Source organism: Thermobia domestica, chromosome 16, assembly GCF_964235325.1.
Source record: "Thermobia domestica chromosome 16, izTheDome1.hap1.1, whole genome shotgun sequence".
Taxonomy (NCBI): Eukaryota; Metazoa; Arthropoda; class Insecta; order Zygentoma; family Lepismatidae; genus Thermobia; species Thermobia domestica.
The window spans coordinates 107,324,058-107,347,877 of record NC_137469.1 but is presented as its reverse complement, the minus strand read 5'-3'; the positions used below and the strand labels follow the sequence as shown (position 1 = coordinate 107,347,877).

Here is a 23,820-nt window from a genome sequence, read left to right as displayed (position 1 = left end):
ATTCACAAACAGTAGGCTGGCCTACAGTTAAAGTTACCTTGAATTCTCTTCAAATCATCTCGATACACCACCAGATCATGTATTGAGCGTCAGGGAAAGGTTATACTAGCAATCTACAGGGTAATCTCACTTGAATGTGCTTCAGTCCCTGGAAATCACCTTCATTGTTTTAGTTTATATATCTTCTCATAGATAATGTATACAAAACAAATAGTCAGCACTTATAAATGGAAAGTTAGAATATGGCAACAATTAGTTGACATTCGCTCGATTTACAGTACTTCAAGGGGTCTGCTTCAGTTGGATTGGTATTACAAGCAGGGATAAAAGTGGACCTGAAAAGGCAGGGGGACGATAGGTAGCGGCATGACGTGACGCCGTCCTCCTGCCTATCTTTGCCCATTGTAATTTTTTAGGAACTTGGGGGAACGCCGTACATATTTTTGGAGGTGGGGGACGGCGTTCCCCTCACTTTTACACATGATTGCAAGTATCTTTTACAAATTAAGCATCATATTGAAAATTCCATTTAAAATGCCATACGGCGTGCTTCATTGTGATGCTGTTAGTAACTAGTATCGTGTTACGTACTTTATATATTGTTATTACTTGTTTGTGATGTTTTCTTAGAAATCTCTGCAATTCTGACCTAATAAATGATTTGGTGTGCACAGGAGAGGGTTGGCTCCATGGAAAAGGAGTTGGCACAAATGATGATAGGGCGCCATTCCCATTGGCCAGAGACTGGGTGTGTTGAAAACTGCTTACAATCTTGAGATTTAATCTCTTGAGATTATTCAATCCGTGAATAAATTTATCGCACACCTAACATCAATAAAAAGAAACCATATTTAAGACCCAATATGTTAACTTTGAATGATATCAAAGTGCTGTTTTAATTTGATGTTTCATTACAGAAGAAATTTGTGGTAGTTCAGCAATCTAGGTGTGTTTCAGGTTAGGAAACCTATTCACCCGCCTTGAAAATTTACTAAGGTACGTTGCAAGATAATAATTATGCAACGTGACCCACCTTTACTAATACGATATAACACAATTAATACCTGATACGTGGAGATACACAGGAAAGGCACATTACCACAGTATGTGAAAAATATGTCGCGTATCCTGTAAAAGATGTTTTATCGGCAATATCTGCGTTTTCTTTATATATTCAAATTGTTTGGTGGTTTCAGTGGGAAGACAAGATACTGACACATTTATTTCTAGTATTTTGGATAAATATGGCAATAATATAAACTAATTAAATCAAAAAAACGATTTAAATATGGGCTAATTTTCTTCCACTGTCTTAACTGTTACAATGGACTTTAGTGGAAATTCGTGCTCCTGAAGGCTGTATCTTGAAACGTCACTCTAAAGAGAACAGCTATCGTCAATTTCAACCAGCGTACTAAATCAGATCTTATCAGATCTTATCCAGTATTTTTCTGTTATAACAGTATCACCAATATTATTAGCAGAAGGTTCCTAATATTATCTAAACATTGATATTAAAATGTACGCAGCGAACAGGATAAATTTCCAGTTGAAATACGCGAATAATAAACTTCTTTAACAATCTTCCTATATCAGCTAGCAAAATGAGCCCTAAGTAACCGGATGGATATTCTGGTGGCAAAATAATAGAAAACAAGAAACTGATAAGGCAAAAGATCGGAGTTTCGAATTCGCACTACGGAGAAGTATATTTTTTTAAAAGTAAAATTTATATAAGGAAAAATAGCAACGCATCAGACAAGTCAGAATAAAATAACATTGAAACGGCGATAAAGTGACATCATGTACACCAAGAAATATCTTCCTTTATGCAAAACTATTGCTTGTGTAAAACAATTGCCATGAGTGTTCGTCAGTAGTTGAAACGTAGAAATCTATATTTCTACGGTAAGAGCTCTAGACTCTTCAATTCGTTTCTGCTTCTACGGAAAATGTTTTTTCAGTGGCGCACTTTGTAAAATCCTTCGTTTGGAAGTAAGACTTGAGTCTACACAAGGCAATAAAATTTCAAACTAATAAATAATGAATTTGTGTATGAACAAGTGTTTATTTATATACATTTTTTTTGCAAAAACATTGTAATTAATTGAAATTAATAATGAGATTTAAATAATGAGGTAAAGGCTAGAAGGTATGGTGACAGAAAAAGGTGGGAGGTGACGAAAGGAAGTCGTTAATGATGACAAATCTTAAGATTAAAAAGTACTAACCAAGAATTGAAAGAATATCGAACATATTGCATTTTAGTGAAACTATCGATTATTGCGAATAGAAATATTCAACAAACAAAACTTTTATTGCATTATTCAAACAATATTGTTTTAAAATTTTACATGTGAAGATAAGACAAACAGCGTATTTTAAAGCTTTCTAGCCTGCACATAATTAGAAGTAGCCTAAAGAAGTAGTGTGTCGCTCAATTTCAAATTTTTGTAGTGATGGTAGTTAAAATATCGTCCAATTTTCTACTTTTAGCCCTACCTATCAACACTGTGGCTGTGTTCTGAACTCCTTCCCAGTTCTCTCAACTGCTCCCAGACCAGTTGCACTATCTCGCGGTCACTTTCGGAACTTACTTTCTCGTTTATTTGCGGTAAGTGAATAGTGGTTTTTGTCTTGGTTTACAATACCTCCGACTTCTGCGATTAAACTTCGTGGTACTTAACTTAATCCGAAATGTAAAAGAAATTCAATGTCACAAACCATATTATGTTTTGTTTTTCTAATTCATGAAAGCTTTATGAAAGTTTTTTATCTCTAAAATCAAGCGAAATTGTTGCCTGTGAAATGACGTGAGTTATTTTGATACTAAAATAATAATAAAAAAAAGTGTTTCCTCAAATTTGTGCTTAATTTGATTGCGTGTTATTTAAAGTTTTAATTAAAATGCAGGTATTTAAAAAATGCTTTATTGTCAGTAGGAAACCTGATTCAAGTCATTTGAACTCATGGTGTGCGTGGAAGTTTCCTTGTAATGTTTACACATTAAATCAAAACTAGATTCATGCTGCATTTGATTTGATGATAAATATACAGTATTTAAATAATATGTATTTTATTTAAGCAATAGTGTTAAATTAGTATCAAAGCAGTACAATAAAACTTAATAATGGAAAATCAACAAAGCTAAATAAATAAAGCAAATTAAAGTACACTTAATAAATGTAACTAAAAGTAATTTGTGTTTATAATAATGAGTGTGTTTCTTATGTCACAAACCCTTCAGGAAGAGAGAAGAAAAATGTTAGTTGTTCAAGTGACATAAAAACAATTTTTTTATATATAAAAGACGACTCTAATGATTCAAATAAGTTTGAGTTTACACCCTGGAGAAAACATTAAATTATAGTGAGTGAAAACTGGAAAGAAGTTGAACTAAACTAAAACTGGTGTGACAAATCATGATAACTCATCCTAACACCCAATCTTTGATAATTGACTATTAAAACAAAATTTAAAACTGTAAATAAGCTTAAGTGGAAGATAAACTTTGTAAATAAAAGAGGTGAGTGGAAGAAACGGGAATCATTCAAGCATGCATTCCTTCAACCAACCAGCAACCACAAATATCTTACTAAACGAACAATAGAACTGCAGCTACAGAAAAAGGACCATGGAACGGGATGTAGAGTTTACATTGTAAGTTGTCTCCCAATTCTCTTTTCACAGTATTCGCTGAGCTGTTGATTGCGTAACATAAACGGTATCTCGTAAGGGAATAATCTTTGCACCACTATATTCTTGATTTATAATCTGTAGTCGTTAATAAATCTTTGAATTAAGTGTATCAAAATTGTCTAATGCTATAATTTAATAGCAGATTTCTTCTGGCTTTAAATATCAAAACCATTTTTATAGTTAAAAGATTTTAAAACATTCAAAAGATTAGAACTTTTTAAAAAATTGAAACACTTAAAAGGTATTGAATCCTGTTCAATATTTACATTCTGAGATGTGGTTATTAAATAAATGTCCTTGATAGTAATAATTATGAAATTGGTGCTCGACACAGTGACTAAAGCATTACCGTTGAATAATGCGTGCTGGAGAATTGCTTAATATTAACCAGATTACTTCCAACAATCCACTTTTGAGTAAAGAAGAGGAGATTATAACACATTGGTTAAGTTGGGTCATTGCTTGGTATTAAGGTACGGATTTGCTGGTGATGTATATAGAATATTTGTAATTTAATTCCATTCTGTAATGGAGCTTTAATGTTTAGTGCAACATTCGCACAATTAAGGTTTTCTTCTCTATAGACTTGAGAAAATTAAATTCAATAATACTGCTATTTTCGAATAATAACTTCAATAATTCAAAATTCTGTAATAGCATTTTGTTTGTTAAAGTTGCTACATTCATGTTTAGAAGAAGGATTTATTTACGTATTTAAGTCTAGAGTGATTTGCGTTAAATTGTTTTTCGAGCAACGTTTCTTAGCTATTCAAATTTACTTTGTATTTCAATTCATTAAAAGTAATTATTAGAATTGTAATTGTTATAAAATTCCTGTTTTCTCACTTAGAAACACTAAAGGGTAACACTAAGTATATACACAAACTACATATACACTATGTATTATCTGTCAGGAAAATAAATGTACACCTATTTTTCGAGTCTGGCATTCCTGCGCTCCGTCCGTGGAGAGTATGAGAATTAAATCAATCAAATATTTACTGAGGGGCAAAAAGAAAAGTTTAATCTGAATAAGACATTACAGAGGGGCACAAACTCTGAATACGAATAGTGCATAGTGTAAATAAAGGACGACACCGAAAGAGAAAGCCAGAAACAGCTGTTAAACTTAGAAAAAAGAGTAAAAATTTTCGAAGTGGGAACATAAAACACAAATACAACAAATACGCCAACAACTCAACGTTCACCATGCCGTGATCTTGGTGTAGTGGTTAAGGTGCTGGCTCACAAAGGCAAAGGTCGCCAGTTCGAATCCCCGTGAAGAACATTTTTAAAAGTTTTGTTGATAATGCGTACAGCTCATGAGAGGGTAAAAGAGGTCGTATTTAGTTTTTCGTAGCAATTATTATTGGTAATGTTTAGTACTGATAATACTTTTTTTTTGTCTTTGCGTATTGCTTTTATTCTTTTCTTCATTTCGAAAGAGAAGAATATCCGAACAAATGCCACCAAAATTTCTCTTATTTTGAATGTAAACGCCATTTGCGATCAGTGAAGAATAAAAATTGAACGTTCCAAAGTAGCTGCAAAAATTAAAAAGAAAAACATGGAAATGGATCATATTCATGGTTACTAAAAATACAATTTCTACATGCCTTACACCTCCCGACTATATTTCTACGTTAGCAAGTAAGAGGCTTGTGTTTAGGTTAGGCTGGTCAATACGTTTTGCAAAGAGGCCTGGTTTAGCTCTGACGCACCACAGGTGCGAGAAGGGAGCAAAACACTTTTTCTCTCTCCCTTTGTGTGTCTATTTATCTATCTATCTGTATATATATAACGCTATTTGTGAATGCCATAACCACCTTAATTTTCAGCGGATTGAGACGAAACTTGGCACAAACATTAATTGTTGAAATATCTTGATGCGTTCGTTAACCACAATAATCAGATGAAAATGTTCAAAATGGCGGCCCTTCAAACTCTTAAAAAGTTCCAAGGGAACCAAATTTCGCCCATAAATAGGTATTCAGAAAGCTTGAATAACTTTTCCTCTTTTACTGAAATATTTGTGTGCAGGGACTTATCCTCTTTTATTGAAATATTGGACCCGATTAATCGCCTAAAGAAGGTTCACGCCCTTTCGCTACGGTCAGGCTTTTTTTTTTTCAGGAGGAGGTTATTTCCTATCGGAACAAGATGATTATTAGTGATGATATGGAATTACACACTGAAAGTGAAGTAACTTGTGAAACGTGGTATTTGAAATAATAATATAATAAATGTGCTTTCTTCTAACACAGAGAACTGTAAAGGGAGCGTGAATGGCGAGGAGTGTTATTTGATTTGCTTTTTAGTAACACTTTGCAATGCAAATAAAGGTAGGCAACATTAGTGGTAAGTAAATAATAATAATAATAATAATAATAATAATAATAATAATAATAATAATAATAATAATGAGTGTTGTTTGTGGCAAGGCAATATCTTCTTCAATTCTTCTTCAAACGTAATGATTGTAACGCCATATCTCCCTTACAAACAAAATATCGGCGGGAGAGAATCTATGATTTTTAACTGTTCTCGATGTTTCTGTGTTCATGTCCCTGTCGAAATAAGTTATTAGAAAAATCAAGTTAAATGAGTGAAGCAAGTATAATTAGCAATAAGTAAGTTACTGAAACACGTTCGGTGAGTCAGTTAAAAAAAAAAAGGTGGACAAAGCACTGGCTCTTCGCGCCGCCCATGCGAGTTCGAATCTATCTTGGCTTGATTTTTTATCCATTTGAGAGAACGTATTGTTCCTTTTCGCTAAGGTAGTCACTTTTTTCGTATTTTTTGCTGTCGCTCACAGTTAAAGTAACTGGCTATTCTTATTCTTTATACGAATGATGGATCTGCTCTTTGGTTTTATGTCAAACATGCTCACGTAATGAATAGACGCTGTCGATAATATTATTATTATTATTATTATTATTATTATTATTATTATTATTATTATTAATAATAATACTAATAATAATAATAATAATAATAATATGAAATATTAGTAGCTAACTCGTGTGTGTATTTCGACAATATAATTTTATATTATTATGTGGAAAGAAGTAAGGCTCGCTGGCGTCCGCCCCCCAAATTTTTTCGATGCGCCTTATAGGTCCACGGTGTCCAACGTTGGTCCCATTCCACCACCTCCTGTTCTCTCGATATAAGTTATCGACTTTTTGCCTAAACAGGGCTCTGCCGTGGCCCCACGACTCCCCATGACAATGACTCCTCGTTCATTTTGCATTGAAATCGCTTATTTTTCTGAGTACTATGAGTGCATACTGTCCAACGTTGCTCCCATCACTATATAATTTCCCGTTCTCTCGATATAAATTGCTAATATTTTGTTTGTAAGGGAGATATGGCGTTACAACCATTACGTTTGAAGAAGAATATAGGAAGATGTTGCCTTGCCACAAACACTTATTATTATTGTTGTTTTACTTACCACTAATGTTGCCTACCTTTATTTGCATTGCAATGTGTTACTATAAAGCAAATCAAATAACACTCCTCGCCATTCACGCTCCCGAACTCGAAATACATGAGGCCCGGATTCGATTCCCGGCGGGAGCTCATGTGGTTCGGATTCCACGTTAATCAGTAGGTCCACGTCTCATATAGCCTCGCTGCTGAAAAGGGATGTTAAACTCAAAATCAACTCAACTCAACTCGAAATACATGATTTACAGTTCTCTGTGTTAGAGGAAAGCACATTTATTATATTATTCTTTCAAATACGACGTTTCACAAGTTACTTCACTTTCAATGTGTAATTCCATATCATCACTAACAATCATCTTGTTCCGATACGAATATAACCCCCTCCTGCAAAAAGAAAAAAAAAGCCTGACCGTAGCGAAAGGGCGTGAACATTCTTTAGGCGATTAATCGGGTCCAATATTTCAATAAAAGAGGATAAGCCTTGCACACAAATATTTCAGTAAAAGAGGAAAAGTTAATCAAACTTTCTGAATACCTCTTTATGGGCGAAATTTGGATCCCTTGGAACTTTTTAAGAGTTTGAAGGGCCGCCATTTTGAACATTTTCATCTGATTATTGTGGTTAACGAACGCATCAAGATATTTCAACAATTAATGTTTGTGCCAAGTTTCGTCTCAATCCGCTGAAAATTAGGGTGGTTATGGCATTCACAAATAGCGTTATATATATATACAGATAGATAGATAAATAGACACACAAAGGGAGAGAGAAAAAGTGTTTTGCTCCCTTCTCGCACCTGTGGTGCGTCAGAGCTAAACCGGGCCCCTTTGCAAAACGTATTGACCAGCCTAACCTAAACACAAGCCTCTTACTTGCTAACGTAGAAACGTGGTCGGGAGGTGTAAGGCATGTAGAAATTGTATTTTTAGTAACCATGAGTATGGTTCATTTCCATGTTTTTCTTTTTAATTTTTGCAGCTACTTCGGAACGTTCAATTTTTATTCTTCACTGATCGCAAATGGCGTTTACATTCAAAATAAGAGAAATTTTGGTGGCATTTGTTCGGATATTCTTCTCTTTCGAAATGAAGAAAAGAATAAAAGCAATACGCAAAGACAAAAAGTATTATCAGTACAAGAAATTAACAATAATAATTGCTACGAAAAACTAAATACGACCTCTTTTACCCTCTCATGAGCTGTATGCATTATCAACAAAAATTTTAAAAATGTCCTTCACGGGGATTCGAACTAACGACCTTTGCATTTGTAAGTCAGCACCTTAACGACTACACCACGATCATGGCATGGTGAACGTTGGGTTGTTGGCGTATTTGTTGTATTTGTGTTTTATGTTCCCACTTCGAAAATTTTTACTCTTTTTTCTAAGTTTAACAGCTGTTTCTGGCTTTCTCTTTCGGTGTCGTCCTTTATTTACACTATGCACTATTCGTATTCAGAGTTTGTGCCCCTCTGCAATGTCTTATTCAGATTAAACTTTTCTTTTTGCCCCTCAGTAAATATTTGATTGATTTAATTCTCATACTCTCCACGGATGGAGCGCAGGAATGCCAGACTCGAAAAATAGGTGTACATTTACTATCCTGACAGATAATACACTAAGTATATATACACTTAGGGTATAAACACTAATTTTATACAAGCGTTTCATTATAGAAGTCATTTGTGCCCTAAATGTTGTACGTAGAGACGTGCGTAAGCATGTGAATATGTTCATTTTTATGTATTTTGCAAAATACTAAGTTAATGTCACACCCTTCCTGCATAGTCGGCACGACGTAATGGGCAGCGGGAATGAGAACAAAGTTTAATCACGATTGAAAATAAACGAAATATAAAGGTACGTATTCAATAAAGAAAGAAACATGATGTACTTTTTACACACTTCTTTTGAAATACAAAGTAGATGGGATGCTTTTCATTGATATTTCATAATCTAAATAGTACAGTAATACGTGAACTTGAAAATCACACACTGGATTTAAGATATACATTTCATTGTTAGAGGTTTGTTTAGGAAACTAAAGATAGCAACATTGCTACTCCTGTCTGCAATGTCTTCGTTCCTGACACTTATTATACACAACATAATCAAAATGTGACATAGTTAAATATTTGGCTTATAAACAGTACAAGTTTGCAATTGTAATTAAAACATGTCTCATCTACCTAAATAAAGAACATATACTGCTTACATTGTACTAGTTTTATCTCATGCAATTGCACACTACTTACCTAGCCTAGGATAAAAATATGGTGTACAGTGACAATGTCTTTGGATAAATCGAAGACGACATTCAGATATACAATTTTGTAGAGTGTAATCCTTAAAAATTGTTATATTTGACTCATCATGAAATATGCATCTTCTTGTTGATATATCCACATTCCTCACTTCTGGCGTACTATATAACTCAAATGCTGATATTTGTATATGTGTTCTTTTTCTAATCATGTTTGGAATGAAATATTCCTGGCTGATGTCCGGATAGCTGCTTGGTTGGTGTACAAAAATCTGACAAAGATAGGAAGATCTAATTAGTCATTTCTCGTTTTTGCAATTATTAAACATTATTTAATATTTAATTTTGTTTTAAGAATAAAGATTAATTTACATGAAAGTAGTTATCCAGTAATATGTATATTTGTTCATATAGTATATCAGGCATATTCCCAGGAAACACTACATTGAATTGATAACTTGAAGTAACGCGAAATCTAAATATGTGCATTAAATATAAGATTTTGTTATTTAATATTGTATTTGCTTATGAGTTAGATACGTTACTTGCTACAAAATAAATCTAATACGTAATAAATAACTATATCTTTTTACAATAATATAAAGAAATAGTAAGGTTTGAACACAATAAAATAATTATAATTGTGTAAAGTCAGCATATTAGCAATATATGAATCAAAACTTTTGATTTAATTATCATTAATTGTAGTCTTCTAAAATCTAGTTTTTAAATTGTAGTGCAACATAAAAACGTTTAACTCATTTTTCATGCACTATACAGGGTATAACAGAAAGGTACATCAAAATTTCAGAGGTAGATTCGCTATGGGTAAACAAGTAAAAAAAAATCGTATAACCATATATCAGGAAATACATCGTTACAGAGTTACAGCCATTGAGTCGCGTGACGATGTGAAATAATCAGTTTCTGGACGCCGCTTAATGTGACTTAATTTAAACCTCAATAGTTCAGCTCCTAATTAAGCTAGGAAGGTAATTTTGGTATCACTGTCTTTCCAAAGGATGAACTACGTGTAAACCTCATGCAGATATGGCGTGTATGTCGTCGAACGAGCCTGTATCCATATCACCTCCAGCGAGTGCAGTATTTGTAAGCAGCTGACTTTCTGCCGCGAGTATGCTATTGTCAGTAATACCTCAAGCAATGTGCCGTTAATCTCGTTTTTGCATCCTCAATAGTGTTTACAGATGAGGCTCAGTTCAGTTACCATCATATACATGTTTGAGCGGACTATAATGCTCATGTAATCAGTCCAAGGAGACGTAAACAATAGTTTGCTCTCAGTGTGTGGTGCGGTATTGTCAGTAACACTTCACTAGGCCCACACATACTCCCGCACAGGCTGACGGGAAACATCTATCGAGACTTCTTGGAAATCCACATTCCGGAAGTATTGGACAACTTGCTCTTGGCTCTGCGACCACCCGTGAAAATGCATAACAGTGGAAAGCTTCATTTCAGGAAGACATTGATACCAAAATTTTCTTCCTAACTTAATTATGAATTGAGTTATTGATGTTTAAATTGAGTCACATTAAAGGGCGTCCAGAGTGTGACAATTTCACATCGTCAGGTTAGCTCTGTAAAGATGCATTTCCCGACATATGGTAATATGATCGTTTTTACTTCTGTACCCATAAGGAATCCACCCCTGAAATTTTGTCGTAGCTTTTTGTTACACCCTCAACCTGCTGTTTTGCTATTGACACACATCTACTCGATCAATTACAACACAGTTACACATAATGTATAAAGAATTTAGTTCTCCATACAACAATGAAAATCTCATTGAGTCGACATTGTCCTAAATTATTTCACTAAGAACAAATGGTGTGTGCATGCCCACATTTGCTGTTGAGTATGTAATTTACTAGTTTCTTTAATCCATTGTAATGTGCTTGGAAACTAACAAAATAAATAAATGAATAAACCGTCGCATTCCAAGGTAGGAGAAAGAAGAAACTTAATCAATTTTAGAGATTGTGTTTGGTTTGTGAAGAACTTTTAAATATAAACATTTTATTAAAGAATCAATTATGTGCTTGATATATCTTGTGTATATGATTTTAATGAAATAGAAGTTAATGCACACTGTGAAACCAATATGACAACTTCACTAATATAACAACTACAGATTTTTTGTCAGAACCGATTACATGTCCGTATCTTCAAAAAACAGAACGTTCTTGAGTTTGATGAAGATACAGGTACCTTGTTGAAACAGCCATTTAACTGTAGGTTTTATAAGAGCAAAGTATCGTCTTTTCAGTGGGTATTTCATTTATGTTTGTATAAAAATACAGGTATAACACAACAACACATTTATAACTTACATTGTATTAGTCTAATACGTACGTCAAAACCTGGAATCCGGTCTTCTGAGTCCAGAACATCACCAGTTATATTTTTGAAAAATAACTCAACATCCGTTCTTTTACCAGCTGCATTATTTCGATTAAGGTCACTCTCCTTTCTAGAACATATATTTGAAAATTCATTAAAAAATTTTAATATAACCTTATATTTTATGTAACAAAGAATCAACTTTAAGGCAGTTAAAATTAGAGATGTAATTGCAAGGTTTAATATGGACTATAAGCTAATCAACAAAATATATACTAGAGTCCTCTTACGACATTAAAATTTCAGTTTTGAAAGAAAACGTACTTTTGTTAGCTATATGCGTTCATATCTAAATAAAGTAGTCTGTATTCTTAAAAGAGTAGAAAACTGTATTGTTTGATTGTCGTATCTTTTACTTTAGAAACTGAAAAGTATAATATTTACCTGTAATGTAGTAGTTTATGATCACAACTCACAATATTATTGAAACTCTTAATTTTTAATCTTGTAACTTTAAACACTACTTCATCATTTACAACACGTAATATGATAAGTGAAACTCCGATCAATGAATCCAATACTAAATTTTAAAACTATTACTCGGAAACTCATCCTAAATAATTTTATCGTTACAGTGAACCACTTTATCTGGATCTAGAGTTGTCGTATATTGGAGTTGAATCATTTTCGTAGCCAGAGGCGGCTCTATAATGTAGTCACAAAATCATTTGCTTTCTGAATTATTACGAAGAAAAATCTATAAAAAACAATTATGAACATTTATTCTTGTACGAGAAAAGGAGTGAATAAAAATTCAGCTATTTTAATATGGAGTCTGCAAACTTTATTGATGTTCGAGAGAGATATGTCAACATACCTTAAATCACAATGCTTCATGCTACCGTCTGTTCACGTATTTTGCCTTGGCTAGCATATATTACTATCACAATACAACCTTTAAAACATTTGGTTCCACGTACAATGTAATCACTATTTGGTGTAACAAACCTCTCTTTTCCTGCTTCGTTACAGCAGGGATGAAGGAAAAAATAGAACGGAGCCTCATTGTAAACTTTGTCGCTTGCTGGATGGAAGGAAAGAAGTAACTCTGAGAAAGAATTTATTTTGCTTCTTGAGGGGCACGGTGGCTCTGTCGTAGAACGATTACCTTTCCTATTCCTTACCTGTCGAGCTTAGTGATAGCAAGATGGTATGTGCTGTTAATATTTGATTTAAGATTTTACTTCGATCCCAGCCCCCGCCAAGTGAACTTTGTGGTGGACAAACACCGTGTGCGTGGGTTTTCTCGGGGTTCTCCCGTTTCCTCCCACTTTCTTCATTCCACCATTTCATTCATTACTCATCATCACCGTCTCCTTTAGCCTAACCGGCATAACCGTGGGACGTAAAACTCAAAGATTTCATTTCATTTTTAAGATTTTACTACTGTCTCCAGTTCAATATAGCTGTCTCCAGTTAGTTGTTCAGTTGTAATCAAATAAAAAGGTCATGTACTTGTCCAAAGTCGTCTCGAAGGTGGTAGATGGGTGTGACACTTCCAAATATGGCTATGTTGAAATTCTATGTAGGTCGGATTGTGGTAAGTGTAAAGAGCGTTCACAGATTCAGAAGGAATAGTGAAGTCCACATCGTTGTACAAGAGTATATCTAAAACATCCGGATACCCTCCTTCATGGTGAAAGTGCGTATGTTCCTCCGGTGCTTTATCCGTTGTAATGTAGATTCCACGATGTCCCAAGCACAGTTTCTACGAAAAGCATTCCAGAGGATATGTTTCGCGTTGAGCTCTCTGTGAATAATGGTTCTTAGACTTAAATTTCTGAAAAGAAGAAATCATTTGGTTGCAATGTTGTACTGTATGCAGAAATAATGTTGATTGTAGAGTGTGGTGCGTGGAGGGTGATTCCAAGTGTTTCTATTGATTGCAGTGACAGTAATTACAGAACGGAATAGGGTAGATGTAGTTTGATGAGTGTGGTAAGCCATCCAGTTGATTTGGGTATGTCCAGTTGGATCATGTCATAATACTTGATATTAGTGTCTGTTTAACTTTGGCTTCTTGAAGGAGAGTAATGTCCACTTCTCTATCATTGACAAATAAGCACAATATTTTTTTGGGTTGAGACACCATTAGCATTTCATGACAGTATCGTATGTGACGGTGGAGTATGCGATTAGTCGGAAATATCATCAAAGATTTGAGCGATGACTTCTGCGAAAATTTGAAATTTAGTGTACGCATCGATTATAGGTTTTAATAGTTGGAACCCTTTCCTTTTCTTTTGGATCCTGACCTTTTGATAGCTGAAAAAATCCTTAAAGACGCATAAAGTATAGTTGTGTTTTTGTTCATATTCTACGTTCGTTGTCTACTTTTAATGGAGTCTCTGCGCATACACATGCAAAGATTGAGTTGTCCTGTTATCGGCTGTGAGTGTAGCAATAGAAGTTGGACGGTTCTTCAACGATTGACATATATCAACATGGGTTTTTGAGGTGATATCCTTCTAGTAGAGGTACCCAATAACAGCTTGGTTTTCTTCTCCTGTTCCTTGATCATGCCTATTCACAAGTCCATTCTGCTTGCAGAGTTCGGTGCAAAATTAAATTTTGTAGATAGTGGGCGAATTACAAAGGGGATAAGGGGAAAATCCCTTCTGGTAATAATTAATGTATGCTATAACCAAAGGCGATTTCCCCCTTATTCCACTTGTAATTCGCACACTGTCTACACATAGAGACAAAGGGTCTGGAACATTCTTTTACAAACGACTGTGTTAACTGTAATATAACTCGTGATATCAATATATTTACGGAATAGGTTACATTTTATTGCTAGTTAAAATTGGAACATTGAAAGATTTTCAACTGATTTGAACATTTCTATTGTCTTATGCATTATAAACATATATTGAATTAATATTTTACTTGTAGTTACAAATGTCTACTTTATTAGTTCAAGAAAAAAATGTTGACTCAAACGGGAAGCGAACCCAGATCATTTGCACCTGAGTCGTAGTTGCTCCTCACTCTGCCACGACGTTATTTGGTAAACTGACGCGTCGTATGATATATGCGGCGAGTCGGAAATTTTAAGACGCTTTTCTTCCGCTATTTCTCGTTATTACGCTCCCCCAGCTTGCAATATTAACACTTTAAAGGTGCACTACTACCTCGCGAAAGATGATCCCGAAGTTCATTTATCAAAATCTGCTTTCACCTTGTAAGACGGAACATGTTCTTCACGCGCTGAATCCATCCGAAAGAGTTTCCTCGATCTATTAAATTTTTTCTCCAAGAGTATCACAATTGAAATCCGAAGTTATTTAAATTTATAAAGCTTCCAGTTTCCTACAAAAGTAAGTATGGAAATAGAACTTATTTCTACGATACTGAGTCCACATATCAAGTTTGTTTTAATTCGAATTGATCTGTTGCCATGTAAAAGGTAGCGATTGCTGTTTAACATATACTCAGTACTGTACTGTAATGTTGTGGTGTGGATATTATTATTATTATTGTCCCTTTGTAAAAGTAGCACAAAAATAATCATGATGGTTACAGAATTCTTAGCTACATCACTGACCCTACAATTTAATTTTGCTCCGTACCCCGCATACAGAATGGTCTTGTGAATAGGCATGACCAAGGAACAGGAGACGAAAACCGACCTGTTATTGGCTGCCTCTACTAGAAGGATATCACCTCAAAAATTCATCTTGATATGTGTCAATCGATGAGGAACCGTGCAACTTCTAATGCTACTGTGAGAATTCGAGTTGTATATTTCTGAAAGGTCAGACGTTCATTGCTAGTGAACTTCGCTGCGGTGCACCTTCAACCCTTTGTGGATCCGATGGTACAGTTTGCACCATATGGGTGTTTCATGGTACATTACGTTATAACTTTCCTATTTGAGCTTTTTCGTCCGGTTTTTTTTGTTTTCCAAGTCCAGAGGCATTGTAGAAGACCTTACGTATGGTTTCACACCTTTCTGCGTCGAGACATAGGAGGTGATGACGTAATAATTCTAAAATATATATTTTCTTTTATTAAGCCTGTTCATTATTTTTTGGCGGGCTTGTTTTTGCACATAGAAGATTGAAATTTTGCACAAACATTCAGTCTGCCGAGTAGTATTTACCAGATTTTTTCAGATTTCTGGGTTAAAACGGGGGGATCCAGAGGGGCAAAAAGTTGAAAAAAGGGATATTTTTACCAAAAAGTCCTTTCTTCGGGATTTTCCCGCCTTAGATACATGATGGAGACATGTGAATGGTACCGCCTGAAAGGCAGTTCTATTCTGAAGAAAATGATGTGCAAACCATGATCCTCGGGTAATCAGCGAAATCTCAGGGAATTTTTACAAAATATCCTTCTGTATACGGAAATATGGTACATTGTCGGTATATATATTTTTTGGCGGGCTTACTTTTGAACCTAGAAGATTGAAATTGTGCATAAACATTCAGCTCACCTAATAGTATTTATCAGATTTTTTCAGATCTCTGCGTTAAAACAGGGGGGTCCAGAGGGGCTAAAAGTTCAAAAAAGGGATATTTAGACCAAAAAATCCCTTTCTTCGGGATTTTTCCACCTTAGATACATGATTGAAACACATGAGTCATACCGTCTGAAAGGCAGTTCTATTCTGAAGAGAATGATGCGCGAAACATGAGCTTAGGGTAATTAGGGATGTGTCAATGAATTTTTATCAAAATATACTTCTGTAGGGGAATATGGATATTTTCGGTATTTTTTTGGCGGACTTATTTTTGCATCTAAAAGATTGAAATTGTGCACAAATATTCAGTCCACCGAGTAGTATTTAACAGATTTTTTAGATTTCTGCGTTAAAACAGGGGGGTCTAGAGGGGCTAAAAGTTGGAAAAAGGGATATTTAGACCAAAAAATCCCTTTTTCGGGATTTTCCCGCCTTAGATACATGATGGAGACATGTGAATGGTATCACCTGAAAGGCAGTTCTATTCTGAAGACAATGATTGGCAGATTATAGTCCTAGGGTAAATAGAGATGTCTCAGGATTTTTTTAAACCCGAGATCATTGTGTTTTGCGTTAATTTGGGGCATTGTGGGAATTCTTGATAAAATTTCTCCCGCCCTTATTATTCAAGATAGAAACGTGAAATTTGGCACACGCATTTAGTATACTAAGTACTATTTATCAAATTTTTTTGAGATCTCTACGTACACACAGGGCCGCTCCAGAGGGGCCCAAATTCTAAAAAAATCCCCCAAAATTTTCAGTTTGACATATTTCCCTCTCCTAGTATATGGTATGAGTATGCAAGTGGTACCATTTGAAAGCCAGCTCCATTCTGAAGAGAATGAGGTATGAACCATGATCCTAGGATAAATAGTGACGATGCAGTAGCTGCTTGACTGAAAGTCTAAAAAATACCCCAAAAACCCCTTATGCCGAAAGGGTTAATAATACTCACCCAGAAATCATTGATATTATCCATGACATAGTATTGCAGAATGAAAACTTTGGTGTGCTATAGAAATTATAGGCATTTTGTATCAGAAGTTACATTCTTTGAAGTCTTGAAAATATAAATATATGGCAGAGCACGAGGAAAATATTGACAAGACAAGTTCTCAAATCTGAATGCTGAACACAGTGCTGAATCTGAGTGCTGAATGCAACGAATTCAGTGTTCTGTCTAGATGTACTTTACCGGAGTTGAAACGTCCTCATGCGCATGATCTAAGTAAGATATATCAAATAGTTTCAAAGCATGGCCTCAGCTTATTTTGATTTCTCCTCAGACAAACTTTTCTATAGAAAACGTGAAAGAGTGCACACTTTTGAGCACATCATTTTTCTTTATAAAGAGGGTACAACCAAGTTCTAGAAAGAATCGTAATTCAATGTATGGTTACATCTACTACTTTGTAGTGTTGTCAACTGGCTTGACTCAAACTTTGAACCACCGGCTTAGCTAAAGCTCCAGCTTGGCTCAGATCGGTTTAAATGAGCCAACAGCTCAAGCGGACTCAATTGGAATGAGTCACTAGCTAGGTTCGACTTGATTGCGATGAGCTACCGCCTCGGTTGGGCTCGGGTCAGATGAATGATGGGCTCGAGTCGGCTTGGTTGCGATGAGCCATGGCTCGGTTGAGGTGTGCTATTTGTTCGATAGACATAATATATGGGAGGTATTTCTGAGCTCGGCTCTGTGGTGAAGAAATCGTAAGCTGGCCCATTTAAACCAATTGCACCATTAGAGTTGGCACATTTCATTCAACGCTTTTAAATGGATCGAGTTTGGTCGCTAGAGGTTAGATCGGATGTCGCTTTTATGGAAGTTACTGTATGTCCAGCTTAGTGAGTTTTCTTGTATCTGGAATCTCCTTAAAGAAATTCTTCGTTCGTTCTTTTTATTGCTTTTTTAAATGTCCAATCAAAACCATGGCCCTACTCATCTGAATCGCTGGAAACTACTAAACACTGCTTAAATCCATTAATTCTTCATATCGAAAGAAGAAATTTACACCTGACTTTACAAGAACTTTGTTTCGTAACAGTCCTCTTCACAGCCGATGTTTTTTTATTGACAATAAACCTTCACAGTTTTTGTTTACAACACCATGTTTTACACCCATACAGCACCACAGGATTTCTAACGAAGAAAAGATATTCAAGTGACAATTAAACCACATTTTCTTTACTGTTAATGCACTCTGCTGTTCTGTTGGAGATATAAGTAAAAGAGTTTAATGAGTATCAATTTGAGCAAGAACGACACACTGGGAGAACATTCATGAATTATCGGAAATGAATTTTCGATGAGGTAGTCCAAACTTTTGAATATGCATAGGGTAATTTTGAATAGGTCTAATATTGGCAAATTAAAAGCAAAATGATAACATTTTTTTAAATTAATATACAAATATAATTTGACAAAAACGTGAAATATCTTGTCTAGAGCTCAATCTATTAGTTAATTTTAAAATGTAAGGCATTACTTTGTCATCAACTTTTTCTTATATACAGTATATGATACAAGTTGTACTAGGTGATAGTTGTTACTAGTATAACTCATACTCGGTTCAGAAGTAGGGCGCTATTTGTAGCAAAGCTACAATAGCTAGTTCCAAATTTTGTAGCTCTAGCTGTAGCGGCGCTACAAGACTAAACCTCTACCTCGTAGCTGTAGCTGACCTACATGCTTTTTTTATATTTGTAGCGAATTTTGCACTACAGCTACAAATAAATCTTTACAGGACGCAAAAATGTTTTGTAACTTCAACATTTCCTCACAATTTTTCGTAAATTTTTATATGATGGTAAGGAGAATATATGATTTTTTTCTGATATCTGTCTCCAATTATTTTGCAACAATATTACAAGAAAGTTCTGAAATAAATTGCGTGTTTACGATTCGTCAAAAGGATAGTAATTACTCTTAAAATGGATCTACATGTTATTCTAGCAGGGAAAGCATGTACAATTTTTGGGTTATATATAGACAGACAAAAGTGCATACTTTACTGTGAAATGCAAATTGACAGACAAAGCTTTTATGTAATATTTTAACCAAACTAAATTCAGTTACGCATGTAGATGCCATGACATATATTATGATGCATGACGCCAAATCTACCCTATCTGTGACAAAGAGCTTAAGTAGCGAATAGCTGTAGAGAGAGCTGTTCATTTTAAAAGTAGCCGTAGCTCAGCTACGCTTCTGAAAAAGTAGGTAATAGCTGTAGAGAGCCACAATTTTTATCATGTAGCTGTAGTGTAGCTACTTTTGTAAAGTAGCTTTCCGATCACTGCTCGTACTAAAATAATATTGGAAAATGGCGAATATACAATATACTTGCCTTCTACGTGTGCGTCTTGGGTCTATTCTCGGCGAACTTGCTTGCCTCGATGTCAACAAGCGGCAGAAGGAAATTTAATATTTTTTCTGTTGGTTTTCTGTATGCTAAAAACAACTCTTTTAAGTTCAGTGTTGATTTACCGTACTCGACTTATAACCAAAGCAGGGGCAACAAAACCATAGCTCTACTCTCCTGAACCGATGAAAACTACGAAACACTGATTAAATCCATTAATTCTTCAAGATAGTTATGCGAAAATTTTATCAACCTGGAAATAGCTATGTCAGCTGGCTCGGCTCGAGCCTCGACCTCCGGTTCGGTTCAACTGAGCCAACAGGTCGAGTCGATTCGATTGGAATGACCCATTGGCTTTGTTTGGGTCGGCTCATGTGAGCTATCGGCTCGAGCCAGCTCGGTTGGGGTGAGATATCAGCTCGGTTCGGTTCAGCTCTGGTAAACCATTGTCTCGAAAAGGTTCGATTGGAATGAACCATCGGCTCGAGCCACGGTTTGGATGAACCATCGAGTCGTTCTGGTTTGGCCCAACGGAGTCGGCTTGGTCGGATGATGAGCTTTGGCTCGGCTCACTTTCCGTTCGATTCGGTGGTGACTGAGCCGTGAGCCGAGCTGCTCGAGCCGTTGACAACACCACTACTTTCAACCTGAGACAAAATCGATTTGAAAGCAGTAGAGAACACACCTCATTCTACACTCGCAAAATACTCATGTCAGATTGTTCGGGGTAAGGTGATGATGGCCAATGTTTCCTGAAACTGAGTGCATTCTTGTGAGATAGACTCTTGCAAACGGCGATACTATTGAGAGCTATTAAGACGTTTAAGTGAAAAATTGTAAGATTGGGTGATATCAATAAAAATAAGCAACTACTCCTGAGAATCTTGCTCGAGAATCGGAGTAACTACAGCTGGAGTAATCTCCTCCCTCAATTTCGTATCAATAAAACAAGCCATTACCAGGTCCAGAATGCTCCAGATTTATGAACGTTCACTCGCGTTTCCTCTGCTCGTAGGAGTGAGTCGTATCAATAAAAGAAGTGATTACTCATTTCTCCCATCCGTCCCACGGTCATTTCGTTGTTTTTAACCTATGGCGTAGTATCCTAAACAACATGGAACGGGCAAGTAGCAACGACAGCTTCAATCAAAGTGCATTTGTGGGTGTTATAAAAGAATTTTCAGTGGTACTTTCAAAGTCACAGTTACCAGAAAGTAAACAAAGGAAAGCCGAAGCTTGAAGGCAATTACAGTGAAATGCAACGAAATATCAAATACATCTACGACTGAGACACAAATCCAAGAGAGAATCTTTAATATTCGATAAAGAATAAAACAAAAAGAAAAAAACGGGAAACAAGAAAGTAACACTGAAACCATGGGAATGAACCTATTGGAGCTGATGGATGTTGATTCGAATACAGCAATATCAAGATTAACACGACAAGAACACATCACGTGTTGTCCAAGGTCTTTGTAGATTGTTTGGCTTTAAGAACGAAATCAGACACTTGGCCCCTTTGTTTCCTTTCTAAAAAAGTCCAGCCAGTCACGTCATAAAACACGTCCATCTGATTGCGTTTTCTACACCACACATATCCCCTTCCGCCTTGACATAAACAAAATACATTCTCATGTACACCCTTCCTATCAACGTTGAGTTGAGTTGATTTTGAGTTTAACGTCCTTTACAGTAGCGAGGCTATATGAGACTGGACCCACTGATTAACGTGAAATCCGAACTACATGAGCTCCTGCCGGGAATTTCCCATGCCAAAAGGATTTACGCTAACCGCTTAGCCACGAAGGAGCTCTTCCTATTAGTGTATTCGTCTCCAAAATACTAGGTTTCTTTATTGCCATGTGTGTATAGTCAAGTGCTCCGATACGACCCGGAAATGTATATTGTTCTTGCTACTCTGCCTTTGCTGTTTTCATATTACGCACACTTCCAGAAACAATCCATTTTCAAATTTCACAATAAACGCATCCATTACACTTGTAGTAGTCATAGACACAGTACCTTGAGCCACACCAGAATCCCCTGACATTCCAACCTGGAATCCCGGATCACTCACGTAACGCAAGAAAACCCACATCTTTTCCTCATTATGTAGTGCACCACCCCGAATTTCGGTTGATTCTCCTAAAAAGACGTTGTGCTAACCACTCTACATTTTCTTTCATGAACCTATAATTTTTTGTAACCTCCATTTGCAACATTTCTATGCAGTTTAAAGGTTTTCCACGTAGCAAAACAATCATATACTCTGCCATATTTCGAACGGAGTCACCTATTTAGCTTGCTCCACAAATTTGGAGAAGTTACTAGCATCACAGAGGAATCTTTGATTTTTATTGATATCAAACGCGAAGTAGTTACTTGGCTCGAGAATATAGGTGTGGTTACTTCAAAAGGGCGGGGCTTCTCCGAGGTCAGCCGAGACGAGTGATGCTCATTTCTCTTTTTATTGATACCAATGCGAGTAACTACTACAAAATTGGGAATAATGAGTAACTTCTCCGTTTTATTGATATCATCCATTGTTGTGAAAACCTATCTAAAATGGTTCTGATACACCAAGACAACATAAAGTCCATATGTGTAACAACAAACCGGGAGAAAATAAAATGTTGCCTCACTAAATTTGGTACCCTCAAACTTTTTTCTGTTCCCTATATAATAATAATAATAATAATAATAATCTGAACTGCGTAGTAATGGATATTTTAGAGCTGATAGTGACCTTCTGGATACAAGAACTCCGGATTTATTTTCAGGTTTACAAAAATCTTACGGACGGACGGAGGAAGTGATTTGCACTAAGGAGAAATGAGAAATCATATTGATATATATTTCCATAATGGACTGAGTTTACATTACATGCTATATTTTGTCTTCATCCACGTCCAAAATTGGAACATGTTTTGAAGTATTTTACAACAATTAACGTTCTTGTATCTTACTGATAAATCATACTGTATGTAGATATGTCGACAAGTGCAGAAAACAGGCAGTCCATGCTAGTTGGCCAATAAAACTAATATTGCATCTAATCCGGGACAGGTAGAAACGAAGCTAGGAGACCCACGCATAAAGAAAGACAGGAATGAGCATAAAACGTGATCTGCTTGGTCTAGTTTCATCGTTTCTTAATACTGTTTGTTCTGGTTTAAAGTAGTGCCATTATGAATGTCTGCATAAGGATACCAACTTTAACGGACATGTATTCTTGACCTCACATAAATACTATAAAATGTTGATAATTTTATTTGTAAAGGTTGAAATAGTTAGTTACGATTATGTTGTTACCTAAATTTGGAATTCTCCGCTGTCATGGAATTGAAAGATAAACAAAATCCGGCTTCAGATCTCTGAACTTGAAACATTTCACAACAATCCATTATGTCTCCTCGCCAGATACACTTATGAAAGATATCTTTGCAAGTTGGCATTACCTGTAAAATGATATAATTTAATGAAGACAGAGGAAACTAGTTCTCGGTTTTTAGTTCAAGTATTATTTTGTGCCATGGGGAAATATAATCGTATGTTACATTTTTTTGCTTTCGGGTAAACTCTGAAAGAAGGTTCATCGTTCCAATGAAATTCAATGCAGTGACATATACCAAGCAATCTTCTCCTGCCGTCTGCAGGAACATTTCCAACATTAAATTACCTACATGCTGGTCTATGGTTCAATACCAACATGTCCCAGCTAATAATTCGATTTCTTGTGAAGCAATGCTTACTATTATGTTTCCCCGAGCCGCTCATATATCTATATACAGCACTGTTAAAATAATTTCTTCAATTTGAGAAACCGTTTGTTATCTGTGCATCGAGACAATATTTTCTGAGAAATGAGATTTGGCATTTCTCATTCACAAGGAAAGTAACAGTACAATTTCTTGTTTCGCTTTATACAACTTCCTCTACTCTTCTTCATTTCTCATTAATGAGTGTTTCAAACTCTTGTTTCTAAGAAAAGATATTCTCGGTGCACAAATAAGAAACGATTTCTCAGTGTTTCATCACGGTCTTAAACTAATTAAATCACCGCTACACTGTCCGCGTAGTCAGGACACCCTCACCAAAGGCTTGGCATAGCTTCTGACCCGCTGCAGCGGCGTTTGACACAAGTTTGAA

General features: G+C 35.6%; 1 protein-coding gene across 1 annotated transcript in view; it reads right to left on the bottom strand.

Moving 5' to 3' along the window:
• Nucleotides 1-23,820, bottom strand: part of LOC145672561 (sodium channel protein Nach-like) — a 107,933-nt gene that overhangs the window by 19,392 nt on the left and 64,721 nt on the right. Inside the window, exons 5-7 of the mRNA XM_081741720.1 lie at nucleotides 22,984-23,129; nucleotides 11,794-11,911; nucleotides 9,410-9,689 (exon numbers count right to left, since the gene is read on the bottom strand). Coding sequence (XP_081597846.1) covers nucleotides 9,410-9,689; nucleotides 11,794-11,911; nucleotides 22,984-23,129 — 544 coding nt within the window. The remainder of the gene's footprint in view (nucleotides 1-9,409; nucleotides 9,690-11,793; nucleotides 11,912-22,983; nucleotides 23,130-23,820) is intronic.